At 40.4% G+C, this 18,826-nt stretch overlaps 1 protein-coding gene across 5 annotated transcripts in view; it reads left to right on the plus strand.

Annotated features, from left to right (window-relative positions):
- Positions 1-18,826, plus strand: part of DIP2B (disco interacting protein 2 homolog B) — a 237,535-nt gene that overhangs the window by 121,401 nt on the left and 97,308 nt on the right. For 4 of the 5 annotated variants that reach the window (XM_082635172.1, XM_082635169.1, XM_082635168.1 and 1 more), the window contains exon 2: positions 316-387. The exons of the other annotated variant lie outside the window; for it this stretch is intronic. In XM_082635172.1, the coding sequence (XP_082491298.1) occupies positions 316-387 (72 nt within the window). The remainder of the gene's footprint in view (positions 1-315; positions 388-18,826) is intronic. 5 annotated transcript variants of the gene reach the window in all.

Raw genomic sequence — 18,826 nt, forward strand, 5'->3', positions numbered from 1 at the left:
TTGCCACGTTCCATTTTGGTATATCTTAAATACCACGGAAACAAGGGTGCCTAGGAACTTGGGAATCTCTGACATGGAATGCGGCATACTGCTCTGCTAGATTGGTGTAAGGACAAGCCCTGCAATTTTCCACAAGAAGTCAGCTCCAATCCTGTGGGAAATCACACATAGCAAAATCCTTGGCAAAGAACTATACATTTTTTTCCTACTCTCCATGTAGTAATTCTGTAACACTCTGTAATTAATTTTATTTCTACAGTGGACAACCACAGAGTAAGAATAATGCATAACTTGTTTCTGTTCTTGCTATTTTAGGGGACATCACACAGAAGGGATATGAAAAGAAAAGGTCAAAACTCCTGTCTCCTTACATCCCGCAGACACAAGGTAGGCAATGAGAAGTGGTTTCAACCTTTTCAGTAAGAATGCTGTCTTACAGGAGATCTGTCTTTTTTGTTGGTTCCTGTTTTTTCCCTCCCTCACCAGGGAAGAGAAAAAACAGAAGGAAGGAAAGGAGGAAATGAATCTTAATTGAGCATCTGCTGTGTGGTAGGCACTTTTAAAATACCCAAAGTCATCAAATCATTTATACAGAACTTGAGTGGTAGTGTGTCTATGCATAGCTGACATGATTCAATGGCAGAAAATTCCAGGTCCTGGAAAAACTGCATCTTATTAATGCCTGAGCATGAACTGTAATGGAGAGGAGCAAGTGGGGCAAAGATAAGAAGGAGGGACAGATCTAGTATTGCAAGGCGACCCAAGGATTGCAGTCCCTGAGCATTTGGGGGTAAGAACCCTAAATAAACTTTTAAACTATTTCACAGCCTGACTTATTCCTTCTGCAAAGAGACTGGTGTGTTCTTTATATATCAGAAAGTTCTGAGTCACTTCTGTGCTTAATTCCGGGCGGGTTGCTGGAACCTTTGCCTCTAGGCAAGGCTGTCTGTTTCTAAGTCATCATATTTTGAAAGTTACTCAGCCTCCAGGATTTCCTTTGATAGCCTGTTTCTATTTAATCACTTTTACTGTAAAGAGTTTTTTCTTTATTTCTAACTTCCCCCCTGCAGTCAGAGTCCATTTCCACAAGACTGTGTTTTGTGGAACTAATAATTGCTTTTATTTCTGGATTCTAATCTCTTGAGGACTTTGGATCCCCCATGGTTCTAATAACCAAGCCTTGCACAAGGTTTATAGTCTGTAAACATTTGTTGAATGGCTAGTGGAGTAAATAAGTGAGCAATGGTGGTATACCAATAGATTTCACTGAAGTCCTTCTTTTATTTCCTGCATTATTCTTGGAAATCCCTCCCTGCAAAAACCAGTAGGTCAGTTCAGTGATAGTTTAAAATATCTTAATGAACAGATGGATGTAGAAATGAATTGAGAGAAAAGAGGTGGAAATCAGGCCAGTGACAGCTAATGAAAAGCCAGCTTTTGCTGAGCAAGACGTGGCAGAAAAGGGGAGTCCTCTGATTGGCTGCTTCATTATGGATCTGGTCCATGCCTCTGTAGGCCCAGAGATTTACTATAGTCACTTTGTGCAAAAGCAATCAGATCCTGAGAAAATAACTCAGTAAGGAATGTAACTATAAAAAGGACCATGATCTGTCTCTTATCTGTTGTCAGGCTACAAAGAAACCAAATCATGTTCAAAATCCAGTTTATCCATTTACTGTGAGAAACCACTGAGACACATTCAAGTCTGTGTGGTCAGCACATTTTTGCCCCACGGGCAGGCCTACGAGAGGAACTTAAACACATAGAAGGCTGCTTAGTGAGACTGGATATGACGAAGCAGACATTTAGTTGCAGCAGGCCAAGAGAATGTGACATAGCATCTCACAGTAGGGATGGTCTTGCATGTGACCTCATGGGGGAAATAGAAGCCATTTGATGGCAGCTCCTTCCTGCTATTAGACTTCAAACTCACCACGTTAGTGCCCATGATGTTTATTACCTCCTCCCTTCTGGTTGAAGAAGTGATCTATCCCTCCTAGCCACGGGCAGTCCTTTTACCTGGGCTTTTGATCCCATCTCCTCCTCCCTTTTTAGAAACCTTATACTATCATCCCGTGACACCAAGGACAGGGCAGTGGGAGTGGGCCACCCCAGTGCAGGCAGTGAGGGGTGCAGTATCTATAGAAATTTTAAAAGCAGTAATAAAACCAACAAAAAGTTTGTCTGCTTTTTCTTATCACCATGGATAGCAATTCTAAATGCTGTAAGTAGTAAAATCTCCTCCCGCTGAGTCAGACAGCTGCACTGCCCCCTCGGTATGCCACTGCAGTCAGCTCCCTGTCTCTCTTGTACTGTCACTCTCTCCCTGTCAACCAGATTATTCCCCCAGCAGTTCATCATACTCATTACTGTTCTTTTAAAAAAAAATCCTCCCTTGGGAATTCCCTGGTGGTCCAGTGGTTAGGACTTGGTGCCGTCACTGCCGGGGCCCGGGTTCGATCCCTGGCCGGGGAACTAAGGTCCTGCAAGCTGTGTGGCATGGCCAAAAAAAAATCCTCCCTTGTCGACCACTTCCATCTCTACTCTGTCGGTCTCCCCTTTATGATCAGACTGCTGAGAACTGTCTATATTTACTATCCCTGTTTTCTCAACACCTTCTCACTTCTCAGCCCATTCCAGTCCCTTCTGAAGCTGCTGTAAGTGATATCTCAGTACTATTTGCCACTCTACCTCTTGAAACACTCTCCTCATTTTCTTACTCCTCTCTTCATGTTGCTCCTAGTCATCCTTGCAGGCTCCTTCTCCTCTGTTAAATGTTGGAATTCCCAAGGCAAGACCTCAAGCCCTCCTGACATCTCACTCTATATCAGTGGTTCTCACATTTTAGCCTACATCAGAATCACTGGAGGACTTGTTAATATACAGATTGCAGGACCCCGTTCTCAGGGTTTCTGATTCAGTAGGTCCAGGTTGGGGTTCGAGAATTTGCATTTCTGTCAAGTTCCCAGGTGATGGTTGCTGGTATGGAGAACCAATGCCCTGTCTCCCTAGAGTTTTTCAGCCATCCCTATGGCTTTAACTGTCATTGAAATACAGGTAACTCCCAAATATATGTCTTCAACCCAGATCTCTCCTGAGCTCCTGATCATAGATCCGACTGCATACTTAACATCTCCATTTATATGTCCTAAAGGAACCTTCATTTCAGCCAATCCAAACATATCCATTAAATTTATGACTTCTGCACACCACCCCTACCACCAGCACCAACCCCTCCCTACACAGGTGCATTCACACAAAACTATGACATCCAACATGCTCCCAGGCTTCTCTTCTAGTTTTCCCCTTCTGGGTGAATAGGACTCACATCCATAAGCCCAGCAACTAGAGATTTAAAAGTCATCTCAGCATCCCCTTCATTCCCCATCTCTTGTCTGTTACCAAGTTCTGTTTTCTGGTTCTTCATAAGCCAGTTTTAGTAAGTTTAATTTTTCTAGGAAATTGTCTATTTTGTATAAGTTTTCAAATTTGTTGTTAATGACATTCACAGTATTCTCTTTATTTTTAAAGCCTTTGCTTTGTTTATGTTTTACCCTTTTCTCTTTTTTCTCTTCATCAGTCTTCCTAGAAGTTAGTCTTTTCAAAGAACAAGCTTTTGATTTTGTTGATCTTTTTAGTATCTCTTTATTTTCTGATTTCTCATTTTCGGCTCCTGTATATTTTTCCTTCCTTGCACTCTTTTTGTTTACCATTTTGTCCTTTTTCCTAAAATTCCTGAGTTGGAGGCTTAGGTTTTCTGTCTTCTTTACTAAGGTGAGTATTTCTCAGTTTGACTGTGGTCAGAGAACATGCCTGTTCAAAACCAAGTCACAATTAGAATCTTAATTTTCCTCCCAAACAACATGAGGACTTTAAGAACAAATGCATTTTTAGTACCACCTTGTTTACATACCCCCTCAATTATTAGTTGTTATTGTTTTAAGTAGTTAATAGTAGTTAATACCTGTTTCTTTGTTCACTGTTCCTTTGTATATCTCACTCCTTCCTCTCAGTTCAATTTCATTCTTCCTAAAGTCCATCCTACAGTAGTTATGTATTTTAATGATGGTTTCTTAGTGGTAAAAAGTCTCTCAATTTGTGTTTGTCACTTTCTTTTCCCACCTTTGTTCTTGAATCTATTCATGTCTTTCCCAGAAATGGATTGTTTTGTAGGGCTGGGTTATATTGTATAGATTCTGTAGCAAAAGAAGAGATTACACCTTGACATTTTTACCCCTTATGTCTTTGTAGATTTTGAAGAAGGCATTTAGTTTGATTTTTTTTAATGGCATTGGATTTAATGCAGATGTTAAACTTACTGAATTGTATTAATGCTTTATATAGGATTAAATGAAATGAAAGTCATTTTAACACTTTTAGTAGGAGTTTCCTACTTACTTCTAGAGGGATTCAACCTCTTTCTATTACCTTGTTAGATTTCATTCCCTCCAGTTGTGAGGTGTGCTTCATTGTGAGGGTGGCTCCTTGAGTGTAGTATATAAAAGTAACATTCTCCACCAGTCCCTCTTGAAAGAAAAAAGTAATACTGCTTTCATCATTGTACTACTAGAACAGTTACATGCACATGATTATCTAAAAATTTAGTGAGTGATTTTCCATACAGAATTGATTTGGAGTTATCTTAAGTTGCATATTTATGTGTATTTTAGATTCTTTTCTCAAATGTTACATAAATCTTTAAAATAGGACTTCAGAAAAAAACTAACAATGTAACAGGGAAAATGGGGAAATATGGAAGAGAACACATGGTTGAAGAAAATACTTAGTGGAAATTGAGTAAGGACAATTTGGGGTAATAATAAACATAGCTTAGTTCACTAACATCACAGGGGTTAGATTCTAAATTTACTGTATGACAAAAATCTGATGTCTCAGGATTACCCTTGAAAATCACTTAAACCTATCAACATTGGAACTGATTGTTGTTTCTTTAGTTTCTACAAAACCCAAACTTTATCTGGTATTTAAGGGCATGCCGTGTGAAATTCGTTATCTTGATAAAGGTTAAAACCATACTCAGGGCCGCAAGATGCTCTCACTATGAGAGGCAAGGGAGAAATGAGGATGTGGCAGGTTCATATCTCCTCGTTCTGAGCCATGTGCTCTTCGAAAGGAATGACCCATAGAACACCTTTCAGTGGCTTGGAAGCTACGAGAGCCTGGATATAAAGCTTCCCACACACCTCAGTTATTAGCAGCCTTTTGCAAGGAGAAGAGTCCAGAAATTAACTCTCTTTTGTCAAGGCCCAAAGAATTGATTATTCAAACCACAGACACTCTTTTTTTTTTTTTTTTTTTTAATAATTTTATTTATTTATTTATTTATGGCTGCGTTGGGTCCTCGTTGTGCGCATGGGCTTGTCTAGTTGTGGTGAGCGGGGGCCACTCCCCGTTGCGGTGCGTGGGCCTCTCATTGTGGCGGCCTCTCCCGTTGTGGAGCACGGGCTCTAGGTGCGTGGGCCTCAGTAGTTGTGGCATGTGGGCTTAGTCGCTCCACAGCATGTGGGATCCTCCCGGACCAGGGCCCGAACCCATGTCCCCTGCATTGGCAGGCAGACCCCCAACCACTGTACCACCAGGGAAGCCCCACAGACACTCTTAACTCCTCTGTAAATTAGTCGCTCTTGGCCACTCTTGGATTTAGAAGAAAATGGAAGGTTTTGTGCAGGGAGGCAACTTCCTGTAGTCTAATCCTTAAGATGTTTTGCTTACAAGTAACTGATTAATTCCAAATAGCTTTAATAGAAAAGAGTTTATTCTAATGATACCGGGGTTGCTGACAGAACCTCAGGTCAGCACGTATTTACTATGTGCTTTCTGTGCTCCAAGTACTGTTAAGACATCAGGAGGCAGCCAGCATTGGACAAGACTGCCTGGGACCCCCTGGCTTGCTCCCTCAGTCTACTAGGGGTTTGCTCAGCTGCAACTAACACTAAGAAGGCTTCCTTGACCAGCTTTATCACAAACAGTCCCCACTCCCATGATCTGCACTGCATTTATAAAAAGCACTCTCTGACTGTCCCATAGATGATGGTTTGTTCGTGTGTCTTATTCCCCTACTGGACTCTTAAGGTCTTTATAATCAGGAACATTCTTTTTTTATTATTATTTCTTCATGTCCCCAGCTTCTAGCATTAGTACCTGGCACATAGTAGAATTCTATAAATGTTTGTGGAACTAAACAGAAGGAACATTTAGAATTTAGAAATACCTCCTTTCGTAAACATCTGTGAAGATGGAAGTGTCAGATAATGAAAAAAGCAGATTACTCTACAGACTGGAGAGTGATTGGTCCTGGCAACTTGTCTCTACCTTCAATCGATCTTTTAATTTAGATCTACTAAATCTCAAGAGACTGTGCACAGCATATTGATTCTCATCAATATTATATTATAACATTATATCAATATTAGCATTCCTCTTAATTTTTATTTTTAAATGAAATTAATGTATCTGTTTACAAAGTCAAATGCTACTACGAGGTTTGTAACAACAACAAAAATAAGCTGTGTCCTCTTCTTCCCCAGAGACAGCTTCTTTCAACTGTTTTAACTGTTTCTTCTGGCACTTACCTCTGTAGGTAAAAGATTAGAATTTTTCTCTTACACTTTCTTCCCCCAACCACCTGGACACCACACACTCCCCTTCCCTTTACCCCTTCCTTCCCATCTCCCATCTCATACTCATTGTGGGCTGTCTGTTCAATGTATTACTTTTGTTGTTGCTAAGTCAGCAATCAGTGTTTGCATTATTTTGATTATGTAAATATTATTCACAGCTAAGTCACTTGGTTTACTAGGATTACATTTCCTTTCTTTCTCTCTCTCTCTTTTTTTTACAGTTAATCCATCGTTTTATTATTATTATTATTTTTGTAGAGACAACTCTTGATGTTGTCTCTCTTCCTGAACTGATTGTTTCTTTGTCCTGCTCTAGGCCTTTATTATCATTCTAGTGGTGTTTTAGGAAGGAGTGGGGATAGATAGATGTGTTATTCTGCCATGTTTAATCAGGATTCTTTATCCTAACATTTCTGTTTAAGGATTGTTCAAAACTTGTACCAAGATCATTTCTATCAATCTAAAAGATCTCAAAGACGTCAGTACCTCATTTGCTGGTTGTTCACCAGCAAGCTGATCAAATGGTCTCTACCACAGCCTGATTAAAGTGTTGAATCTGGGGGGCCTCCCTCCTTTGGGTGGTTCTGAGAGCGAGCCCTGCCTCAGCTCTGTTTTGCAACTCTCCGCTATTTAAAACTGCCCTTGAAGTTCAACGGTGGCATCTTCTCTTGGACCCACATCCTTTGCTTTAGGACATTACTGCAGCTTCTGTTTTTCATGGCATTGATGTACACATTCCATTCTGTCTTCGTGTATTTGAGATCATTTGTGACCTTTGTGTATTTGTTTTTCTTCCTTCATCCATTGACTTTGTCCTACTGTCTTTAACTTCATTTACTTGTGTTTGTCTTCTACTTCAGAATAGGATCTCGCCTTTTATATATTCCTTCCTGGGCTAGGTTTCCACATTATTTTTCCCCTGGGCCCTTTTAGGGGTAAGACATGTCAGTTTATGAATTCGCTTACGTGTTGGCATTTTCTAGCTTTGCCTTGGTAAGAAGTGCTGGTGGCCCAAAGGTTCTTTCCAAACTTGGATTCCTTTTGTGGTTGCTGCCTATTTTGCTGCAGGGTATTTGCTCACCAGTGTTCCAGTGTACGTACATATGCTGCACTTGCTAGTTGTTCCCCACCCCTTTCGTCCCAGCTCTTCTGAGTTCACTCCTGCCTTTGAGATTGTGCAAATGTGTATATAACCGAGTGAAAATGAAACAAAAGAAAGGCTTGTGCGTTTTATCCTCTCTCTCTCTAAAGACTCTGATAACTCCTCTCACGGATAGTCTGTGATCCTGTTATTCTTATTGACCTCATGTAATTGTATGAAAATTGTGAGAGGCACAGATTTTTGCATAAAATGTTTGCGGCTTAGAGATACACAAATAAGCAGCCTTCTCAGATTAACAGTTAACCATATCCTTTAAGTTGGTATCTCTTCATTTTTGTCTTTGTTTTTCCCAGCCACCCACTCCCATTGGTGGAAGTGAGGAGACAGAAAAGATCTTAATTTCTTTATTTTAACTAAAATTTTGGGTGCCTGCAGTGTAATACCCAGAGCTAATTACTGCAGGAGATAAAAGATGAATTAAGACCAGCCTCTGACCTCAAGTTTATTTATACTATAAATAGGAAAGATAGGTATACAAATGAGAATCATAAAAGATAGAGTGAAACAGGGGCTTCCCTGGTGGCGCAGTGGTTGAGAGTCCGCCTGCCGATGCAGGGGACACGGGTTCGTGCCCCGGTCTGGGAAGATCCCACATGCCGCAGAGCAGCTAGGCCCGTGAGCCATGGCCACTGAGCCTGCGCGTCCGGAGCCTGTGCTCCACAACGGGAGAGGCCACAACAGTGAGAGGCCGCGTACCAAAAAAAAAAAAGAGTGAAATAAGCACTGTAAGAAAGTTCTAAACAAAATATTATGGAAATTCAAAGGGACGTGAACCTAAAACTAGCTACTGAAATCACGAACAGCATTTTGGAATGCTGTAGAACATTCCCAACCATATAAATGTTAAGTAGGCAGAGTGCCTCTTTGTGTGCTGGGGGTGGGATTGATTGTATTCTCTCTATCGTGTTTTGATTTAAAAGTTCCTTCCCAAGTGAGGATCACAGAATAATGGAAAGAACATGGAATTTTTTATTCCAGTTCCAGTTCTGCCCTTTCATTAGCTAGGTTTGGACACTTATATAGTTGCTATGCACTGGAGCACGCATTGCAACCTTATCTGTACCCACATGCCTCATTGGAAGGAAGTCTGCTGTCTTTTGGGGCTTCTCTTTCCTCCTGAATTGTCCAAGAACCCCCTGGGATATAGGTAGTGCAGGAGGAGAGGTGGTCAGTGTAGCTTCCACACCCAAATGGGAAGAACCCCATTGTCTGCTGCCGCTCCTCAGTGCCTCATGGGGCGCTACTGAAAACCGATCCTTACCTTGTGACCAGCAGTGCTGTCCCACTGCTAACCCTGGGTCCCGCATCAGTCACTCTGAGGAAAGAGCCCACTCTGCTCGGCTCAGCCAAGGTACCCCACTTGGATTCTCAGGGCAAAGCTCTTGGTATTGTGTTCTTCTGGTCCACGCACAGCCATTTTCCTGATGCCAAGTGGCCCAGGAAGCTTCAGGTTTACCCTAGGCTGGTGGCCCCTTTCCAGACTGTGAATGCGGACTCTTTCTTTCCTCCCTTCCCCCAGGCAGCGAGGCAGGTTAATCACCCATCCTCCTGAGGAAAACTCTCCTCAGTGAGCTCCCAGGGAAGAGTCTCTGAGTGATTCAAGGTACCTTCACCCAGGGTGGAGGGTGGAGTTGGGAGTGGAAGCTCTGTTTATAATGATTCAAGGTGATTATGGACACACTCTCACTAAATTAAATAGAAAAACAAATTTAATCTGCTGTAGGTGTCCTGCCTCCTTAATGGTATCTATCAGATGGTGTTATTGCGAAGGTAAAATGAGATGGTGTTATGAGTTTAAAGAGCCAGAACTGTATTATCATTGTTATTCTGTCATTCGCTTTCTAAAGCCCTTTAAAGGCCACTTGTTTGGTTAGGAGAAGTGACCTGACCCTGCTTTTCTTCTACAGCCTCATTTTGTCTCACTCCACCTCTTTCACTGTGCTTCAGCCCCACCAGTCCTTAGACTTGTCAAGGCTTTTCTCCCTCACAGGACTTATACAAATACCGCGTTGCTGTGTAAAGTAGCCCTCCCCCCCCCCCCAAGCTGAAGCCTGCATCAGCCTCTCCTTTTAACAGGCTCTTCCTGAAACTCTAGTACAAATTAAATTCCTCATTACGTGGGCTTGGAGATCCCTGTCTTTTTCCTTCTCAGCACTGATCACGTAGTAAAAGATACACGTGACTGGGTGATCACTTATTTAATATATTTCTTCTCTGACACCAGCCCCGAGACCAGTGACCATGTCTGCTTAAAAAGTTGAAGCATTATGTTCGCTGGTTCTCAGAGCACATTCTCCTTCCCTCTGTTACTCTTACAGGTGAAAATTCCTGTTTAATCATTGGCAGAGTTGAAAGATAAGAAGCCAAGGTTGGCTTTCCTCCATGTTCCTGATTTGGAGATTTTGCATGGTTTTATACTAAAGATCAGCTTCTTTTCCAGGTTATCATTGTTATTATGTTCAAACAGTAGAATCATGCAAGACTCTAAAGTCTCTTTCTGCCAGAGAACCATAAATTGTGTACATGCTGACCATTGAGAAAGGAGGCTTTGTGTTGTAGAAGAAATGAAAATTTGTCTAAACTTATTGTTAATAAACATTGTAACATCATCACTATTTAAACATAATGGTGACCCCTAGTGGATATTCTGTATAACAGACTGAAAGATGCAGGAACTCCCAAACTGAAGTGGTCACTGTGTGTAGTGATCAGGGAATAATTTTTTTCTTTGAATCTCAAGTATGTTTCACAATAGAATTTAGAAGTTTGGAAGAAGGCTTGATTTATGAGGTTCACAGCTCTCCTTATAGCTGTCTCCTTACCTAACCTATATTTAGGGTCTTTTAAAATTACTTTGATTTTATACAGAGCTCTTTCAGTAAACAAAGTGGTAAAGAAATGGTAAAGTTCTCCAGAGTACCTCATCCCTACCTCATCCCAACTACTTAGGGGATTTTATATCCCCTCCAATCCATATAATTGTATGTGAATAGTTTTTACGTGCACAATTGTAATTATAGACATAATATTTTGTGTTCTTTTATTTTATTTTTTTATTATTTTTTTTTTTTTGCGGTATGCGGGCCTCTCACTGTTGTGGCCTCTCCCGTTGCGGAGCACAGGCTCCGGATGCGCAGGCCCAGCGGCCATGGCTCACGGGCCCAGCCACTCCGCGGCATATGGGATCCTCCCAGACCGGGGCACGAACCCGTATCCCCTGCATCGGCAGGCGGACTCTCAACCACTGCGCCACCAGGGAGGCCCTATGTTCTTTTATTACTGGAGACCTTTTCATGTGTCTGCATAGTCAACAGTTTTTCACTTTTCGTGGCGTATAATATGTATCTCATCATGTTGATATATAAGTTAATTCTGTCTTTGCTTTTAGCTTCTTACTGTGGTAATGAAACTGTGCACATCTTATTCAAAATATAGAAATCTCTACTTTTGGGCCCCAGGTAGTTCCTGAGATCTGGTTGGAGTGTGAAACCATGGCCAGGGAACGATTCATCTTTAAGCAGCACCTTGCCTGCCCAGCTGACATTGGACATGCTGTTAAATAATGCCCTGCTGGGCCCCTATGTCCTCAGACCTCTTCCTCCTCTTTCAGGAGACCTGAGGTCCATGTTTCCTGCTTCCTTCTGTGATGAATTGGTGCCCTGGCAAGTAAGCTAAATAAGCAAGTAAGCGTTCCAAGATTTTTTTAATCCAACCAGGACGTAGTTTCCTCTTTCTCACCTCCAGATATGCATTGAATTACCAGTTGCTTTGGGGGAAAGAAAAAGAAGGCAATTGATTTTAGAAGATTGGAAAATCCTGCTCACAATGTCATAATTTATCTAGGAAACTGAAAACTGAGCATTATTTTAACCTATTTTGGTAAGAATCTGCTCTCTGTGGTATGGCCTTCAAATTAAGAAAATCCAATATCATTTTTATTTTCTTCTTTATACTTAACCGTTACCTTGATGTTCTATAATGAACATATATTATTTTTATATCATGAAAAAGAGAACTTCTCTAAATTATGGAAACCCAGTAAAGCTATGGAATAATATACAAAACATCTAATTTCATCACCTAGAAATGATGGCTATTAACAGTTTACTGTATTTGCTTTCCATTTTTTTCAACGCACATATAAAATATATCTGTAAGTCTTATGTTTTAAAAAATAAAACTCCAATACATGGAAATAAAAATTTATAAAATAAAATTCATAATAAATTGGAGAGTGATTAGTAACAATCAAACAGATTAGCTACAGAGTTTCATCATTAAGCTTCCCTGTTATTCTTTCTTTCTTCCTTTCTCCCTTCCTTCCTTCCTAATATTTATATATTGATTGATTGATTTTTGGCTGCTTTGGTTCTTCATTACTGTGTGCGGCTTTCTCTAGTTGCAACGAGCAGGGGCTACTCTTCGTTGCGGTGCGTGAGATTCTCATTGAGGTGGCTTCTCTTGTTGCAGAGCACGGGCTGTAGGTGCGCGGGCTCAGTAGTTGTGGCACATGGGCTTAGTTGCTCCGCGGCATGTGGGATCTTCCCGGACCACGGCTCGAACCTGTGTCCCCTGCATTGGCAGGTGGGTTCTTAATCACTGCGCCACCAGGGAAGTGCCCTCTTTATTTATTTATTTTTGGCTGCTTTGGGTCTTCGTTGCTGCATGCGGCCTTTCTCTAGTTGCAGCGAGCAGGGACTGCTCTTCGTTGCTGTGTGCATGCTTCTCATTGTGGTGGCGTCCCTTGTTGCAGAGCACGGGCTCCAGGGTGCGTGGGCTTCAGTAGTTGAGGCGCGCAGGCTCAGTTGTTGTGGCTCGCGGGCTATAGAGCGCAGGCTCAGTAGTTGTGGCGCACGGGCTTAGTTGCTCCGCGGCATGTGGGATCTTCCCGGACCAGGGCTCGAACCATGTCCCTTGCATTGGCAGGCGGATTCTTAGCCACTATGTCACCAGGGAAGTCTTCCCTATTATACTTAAAGTATATTCCTAGGATTCAGTTCCTAGGAATTCATTTTATTCTTTTTTTGTTTCTTTTATGTCACCTCTCTTAAACCTGAACAAGTATATTAAACATTTGAACCAAGCTTGTTCTGTCAGAAATCCATGTTTTTGTGGCATTGTGTTTTGGGCACCCAAGGAATGCTCACTGAACAAACTTGTCAGCCACTTACTGAAACTGCAAGTTGACCTTTTGGTTTCATTTCTGGCAAGCTACCTTGAAATGTCTGTCATGATTTTAGACCCAAAGAGACCTGGTCTGCTTGGATGACTAAATACCCGAGGGGACTGAGAAAAACTTTGCAGAGCATCATACTAATGTTGCTTGGTGAATAGTGTGTTGTGAGGCTTTTTTTTTTTTTTTCAGTACCAGTTCAGTAGATCTCTTGCCTAAGTGTCATCTGACTCTCAATTCTCATCAGATGTCTGTATTTATGTTACATTTCCTTGTGGTTTGTTCTCTGATAACCTCAAGATAATCCTGAGTGGAAATGTTCATTCTTTCTAATTCTTCCTCAAATTTATCAACTCCCAGTTCCCCTATCACCTCCCGATCATTTTTTGGTAAAAAATTTTATTTAGTCCACATTATCTTCCTTTTCCTAATTAATTACATTGAAAAATACAAAATAAAAGCATAGTGAGGGAGGAATCAGAAAAAATACATCAGCCTTTTGTTTCCATCCTTCGTGAAATGAGAATCCATATTCCTTCTTTTTATCCTTTGGATTATTAGCTGTCTAATTTGAAAGCGCCATGTTTCTTAGCAGGGTAGTTTGGTTCATCCTAGCAAATCTGCTTACTTAATTAAAAAAAAAAAGAAATTAGCGACAGGTAATTCAGTTTTATATTCACTATAACCCTCCAAAAAGGAATACAAAGCTAGTGTTTTAAAATGGGTGCTTGGGGCTTCCCTGGTGGCGCAGTGGTTGAGAGTCCGCCTGCCGATGCAGGGGACACGGGTTCGTGCCCCGGTCTGGGAAGATCCCACATGCCGCGGAGTGGCTGGGCCCGTGAGCCATGGCTGCTGAGCCTGCGCATCCGGAGCCTGTGCTCTGCAATGGGAGAGGCCACAGCAGTGAGAGGCCCACGTACCGCAAAAAAAAATAAATAAATAAAATGGGTGCTTTATCTGTTTAAGTCAAACCATTTTCTCTGTGCATGTTTACAGGCAAAGTAGTTCATGTCTGCTAATCTGATTTCCTTCCTGTATGTATCATCTGACCATACAAATAAAAATAGCCCCTTTCTATTTTTTGTTCTCTATTTAAAGTTAATTGAGGGCCTCCCTGGTGGCGCAGTGGTTGAGAGTCCGCCTGCCGATGCAGGGGATACGGGTTCGTGCCCCGGTCTGGGAGGATCCCATATGCCGCGGAGCGGCTGGGCCCGTGAGCCATGGCCGCTGAGCCTGCGCGTCCGGAGCCTGTGCTCCGCAGCGGGAGAGGCCACAGCAGTGAGAGGCCCGCGTACCGAAAAAAAAAAAAAAAAAAAAAGTTAATTGAAATATGTTTTAAATAATTTCTCTAGTGAATGGCTGAAAACTTTATTTGGAGGGGCTTTTTGCAGTATTTTTCACGTGAAGGGAGATGATTTTTAAAAAAAATTTAGCTCCTGACTATAAATCCTGAAGCATTTAGATGCTCCTAAACTATATTAATTCTGATTGCTTTCCTCTTAAGAGCCTTGGGAGAATTTTCATAACCTTTTCAGGTTGAGAACCTGTGGAGTTAGACCTGGTATGAATCCTGGCTCTGCCATCCCCTGGCTCTGTAACCCTAATCCATGTCTCTCTTTTCTTTTCCGTAAAAAGTTGATAGTGATAGTTCTGGCTTTGTAGGGTTGTTGTGAGGAATAAATAAGACAAAAATTCACAGTGCCTGGCACAAAGCAAACACATAATTGTTAGCTTTTATTATTATGATTTTTTAACATCTTTATTGGAGTATAATTGGTTTACAATTGTGTGTTAGTTTCTGCTATATAACAAAGTGAATCAGCTATACAAAACATATATCTCCTCTCTCTTGCGTCTCCCTCCCACCCTCCCTATCCCACGCCTCTAGGTGGTCACAAAGCACCTATCTGATCTCCCTGCGCTATGTGGCTGCTTCCCACTAGCTATCTATTTTACATTTGGTAGTGTATATATGTCCATGCCACTCTCTCACTTTGTCCCAGCTTCCCCTTCCCTGGGTCCTCAACTCCATTCTCTATGTCTGCGTCTTTATTCCTGTCCTGCCCCTAGGTTCTTCAGAACCTTTTTTTTTTAGATTCCATATATATGTGTTAGCATACGGTATTTTTCTCTTTATGACTTACTTCACTCAGTATAACAGTCTCTAGGTCCATCTACCTCACTACAAATAACTCAATTTCGTTTCTTTTTGAAGCTGAGTAACATTGCATTGTATATATGTACCACATATTCTTTATCCATTCATCTGTCAATGGACACTTAGGTTGCTTCCATGTCCTGGCTATTGTAAATAGAGCTGAACATTGTGATACATGACTCTTTTTGAATTATGGTTTTCTCAGGGTATATGCCCAGTAATGGGACTGCTGGGTCGTATGGTAGTTCTGATTTTAGTTTTTTAAGAAACCTCCATACTGTTCTCCATAGTAGCTGTATCAATTTACATTCCCACCAACAGTGCAAGAGGGTTCCCTTTTCTCCACACCCTCTCCAGCATTTGTTGTTTGTAGATTTTCTGATGATGCCCATTCTAACTGGTGTGAGGTGATACCTAATTGTAGTTTTGATTTGCATTTCTCTAATAATTAGTGATGTTGAGCATCTTTTCATGTGCTTCTTGGCCATCTGTATGTCTTCTTTGGAGAAATGTCTATTTAGGTCTTCTGCCCATTTTTGGATTGGGTTGTTTGTTTTTTTGATATTGAGCTGCATGAACTGCTTATAAATTTTGGAGATTAATCCTTTGTCAGTTGCTTCATTTGCAAATATTTCTCACATTCCAGGGGTTGTCTATTCATCTTGTTTATGTTTTCCTTTGCTGTGCAAAACCTTTAAGTTTCATTAGGTCCCATTTGTTTATTTTTGTTTTTATTTCCATTTCTCTAGGAGGTGGGTCAAAAAGGATCTTGCTGTGATTTATGTCATAGAGTGTTCTGCCTTTGTTTTCCTCTAAGAGTTTGATAGTGTCTGGCCTTACATTTAGGTCTTTAATCCATTTTGAGTTTATCTTTGTGTATGGTGTTAGGGAGTGTTCTAATTTTATTGTTTTACATGTAGCTGTCCAGTTTTCCCAGCACCACTTATTAAAGAGGCTGTCTTTTCTCCATTGTATATTCTTGCCTCCTTTGTCAAAGATAAGGTGACCATATGTGCATGGGTTTATCTCTGGGCTTTCTATCCTGTTCCATTGGTCTATACTTCTGTTTTTGTGCCAGTACCATGCTGTCTTGATTGCTGTAGCTTTGTAGTATAGTCTGAAGTCCGGGAGCCTGATACCTCCAGCTCCATTTTTCTTTCTCAAGATTGTTTTGGCTATTCAGGGTCTTTTGTGTTTCCATACAAATTGTGAATTTTTTTGTTCTAGTTCTGTGGAAAATGCTATTGGTAGTTTGATAGGGATTGCATTGAATCTGTAGATTGCTTTGGGTAGTATAGTCATTTTCAAAATGTTGATTCTTCCAATCCAAGAACATGGTATATATCTCTCCATCTGTTTGTATCATCTTTAATTTCTTTCATCAGTGTCTTATAGGTTTCTGCATACAGGTCTTTTGTCTCCTTAGGTAGGTTTATTCCTAGGTATTTTATTCTTTTTGTTGCAGTGGTAAATGGGAGTGTTCCCTTAATTTCTCTTTAAGATGTTTCATCATTAGTGTATAGGAATGTGAGAAATTTGTGTGCATTAATTTTGTATCCTGCTACTTTACCAAATTCATTGATTAGCTCTAGTAGTTTTCTGGTGGCATTTTTAGGATTCTGTATGTATAGTATCATGTCATCTGCAAACAGTGACAGTTTTACTTCTTGTTTTCCGATTTGGATTCCTTTTATTTCGTTTTCTTCTCTGATTGCTGCTGCTAAAACTTCCAAAACTGTGTTGAATAATGGTGGTGGGAGTGGTTCTTCCTGGTTCAGTCTCAGGAGGTTGTGCTTTTCTAAGAATTTGTCCAGTTCTTCCAGGTTGTCCATTTTATTGGCATGTAATTGTTTGTAGTAATCTCTCAGGATCCTTTGTATTTATGCAGTGTCAGTTGTTACTTCTCCTTTTTCATTTCTAATTCTATTGACTTGAGTTGTCTCCCTTTTTTTCTTGATGGGTCTGGCTAGTGGTTTATCAATTTTGTTTATCTTCTCAAAGAATCAGCTTTTAGTTTTATTGATCTTAGCTGTTGTTTCCTTCACTTCTTTTTCATTTATTTCTGATCTGATCTTTATGATTTCCTTCCTTCTGCTAACTTTGGGGTTTTTTTGTTCCTCTTTCTCTAATTGCTTCAGGTGTAAGTTTAGGTTGTTTATTTGAGATTTTTCTTGTTTCTTGAGGTAGTATTATATTGCTATAAACGTCCCTCTTAGAACTGCTTTTGCTGCATCCCATAGGTTATGGGTCGTTATGTTTTCATTGTCATTTGTTTCTAGGTATTTTTTTATTTCCTCTTTGATTTCTTCAGTGATCTCTTGGTTATGTAGTAGCGTATTATTTAGCCTCCATGTGTTTGTATTTTTCACAGATTTTTTCCTGTAATTGATATCTAGTCTCATAGCATTGTGGTTGGAAAAGATACTTTATACGATTTCCATTTTCTTAAATTTACCAAGGCTTGATTTGTGACCCAAGATATGATCTATCCTGGAGAATGTTCCATGAGCACTTGAGAAAAATGTGTATTCTGTTGTTTTTGGATGGAATGTCCTATAAATATTAATTAAGTCCGTCTTGTTTAATGTATCATTTAAAGCTTGTGTTTCCTTATTTATTTTCATTTTTGATGATCGGTCCATTGGTGAAAGTGGGGTGTTAAAGTCCCCTACTATGATTGTGTTACTGTCGATTTCCCCTTTTATGGCTATTAGCATTTGCCTTTTGTACTGAGGTGCTCCTATGTTGGGTGCATAAATATTTAGAATTGTTATATCTTCTTCTTGGATTGATCCCTTGATCATTATGTAGTGTCCTTCTTTGTCTCTTGTAATAGTCTTTATTTTAAAGTCTTTTTTTGTGTGATATGAGAATTGCTACTCCAGCTTTCTTTTGATTTCCATTTGCATGGAATATCTTTTTCCATCCCCTTTCAGTCTGTATGTGTCCCTAGGTCTGAAGTGGGTCTCTTGTAGACAGCATATATACGGGTCTTGTTTTTGTACCTGTTCAGCTAGTCTACGTCTTTTAGTGGGAGCATTTAATCCATTTACATTTAAGGTAATTATCGACATGTATGTTCCTATTACCATTTTCTTAATTGTTTTGGCTTTGTTATTGTAGGTGTTTTCCTTCTGTTGTGTTTCCTGCCTAGAGAAGTTCCTTTAGCATTTGTTGTAAAGCTGGTTTGGTGGTGTTGAACTCTCTCAGCTTTTGCTTGTCTGTAAAGGTTTTAATTTTTAATTTCTCCATCAAATCTGAATGAGATCCTTGCTGGTTAAAGTAATCTTGGTTGTAGGTTTTTCTCTTTCATCACTCTCAATATGTCCAGCTACTCCCTTCTGTCTTGCAGTTTCTGCTGAAGGATCAGCTGTTCACCTTATGAGGATTCCCTTGTATGTTATTTGTTGCTTTTCCCTTGCTGCTTTTTATATTTTTTCTTTGTATTTAATTATTGATAGTTTGATTAATATGTGTCTTGGCATGTTTCTCCTTGGATTTATCCTGTATGGGACTCTCTGTGTGTCCTGGACTTGATTGACTCTCTCCTTTCCCATATTAGGGATGTTTTCAACTATAATCTCTTCAAATATTTTCTCTGTCCCTTTTTTTTCTCTTCTTTTTCTGGGACACCTATAATTCAAATGTTGGTGCATTTAATGTTGTCCCAGAGGTCTCTGAGACTGTCCTCA

The sequence above is a fragment of the Mesoplodon mirus genome, assembly GCF_964341445.2.
Source record: "Mesoplodon mirus genome assembly, chromosome: 11".
Taxonomy (NCBI): domain Eukaryota; kingdom Metazoa; phylum Chordata; class Mammalia; order Artiodactyla; family Ziphiidae; genus Mesoplodon; species Mesoplodon mirus.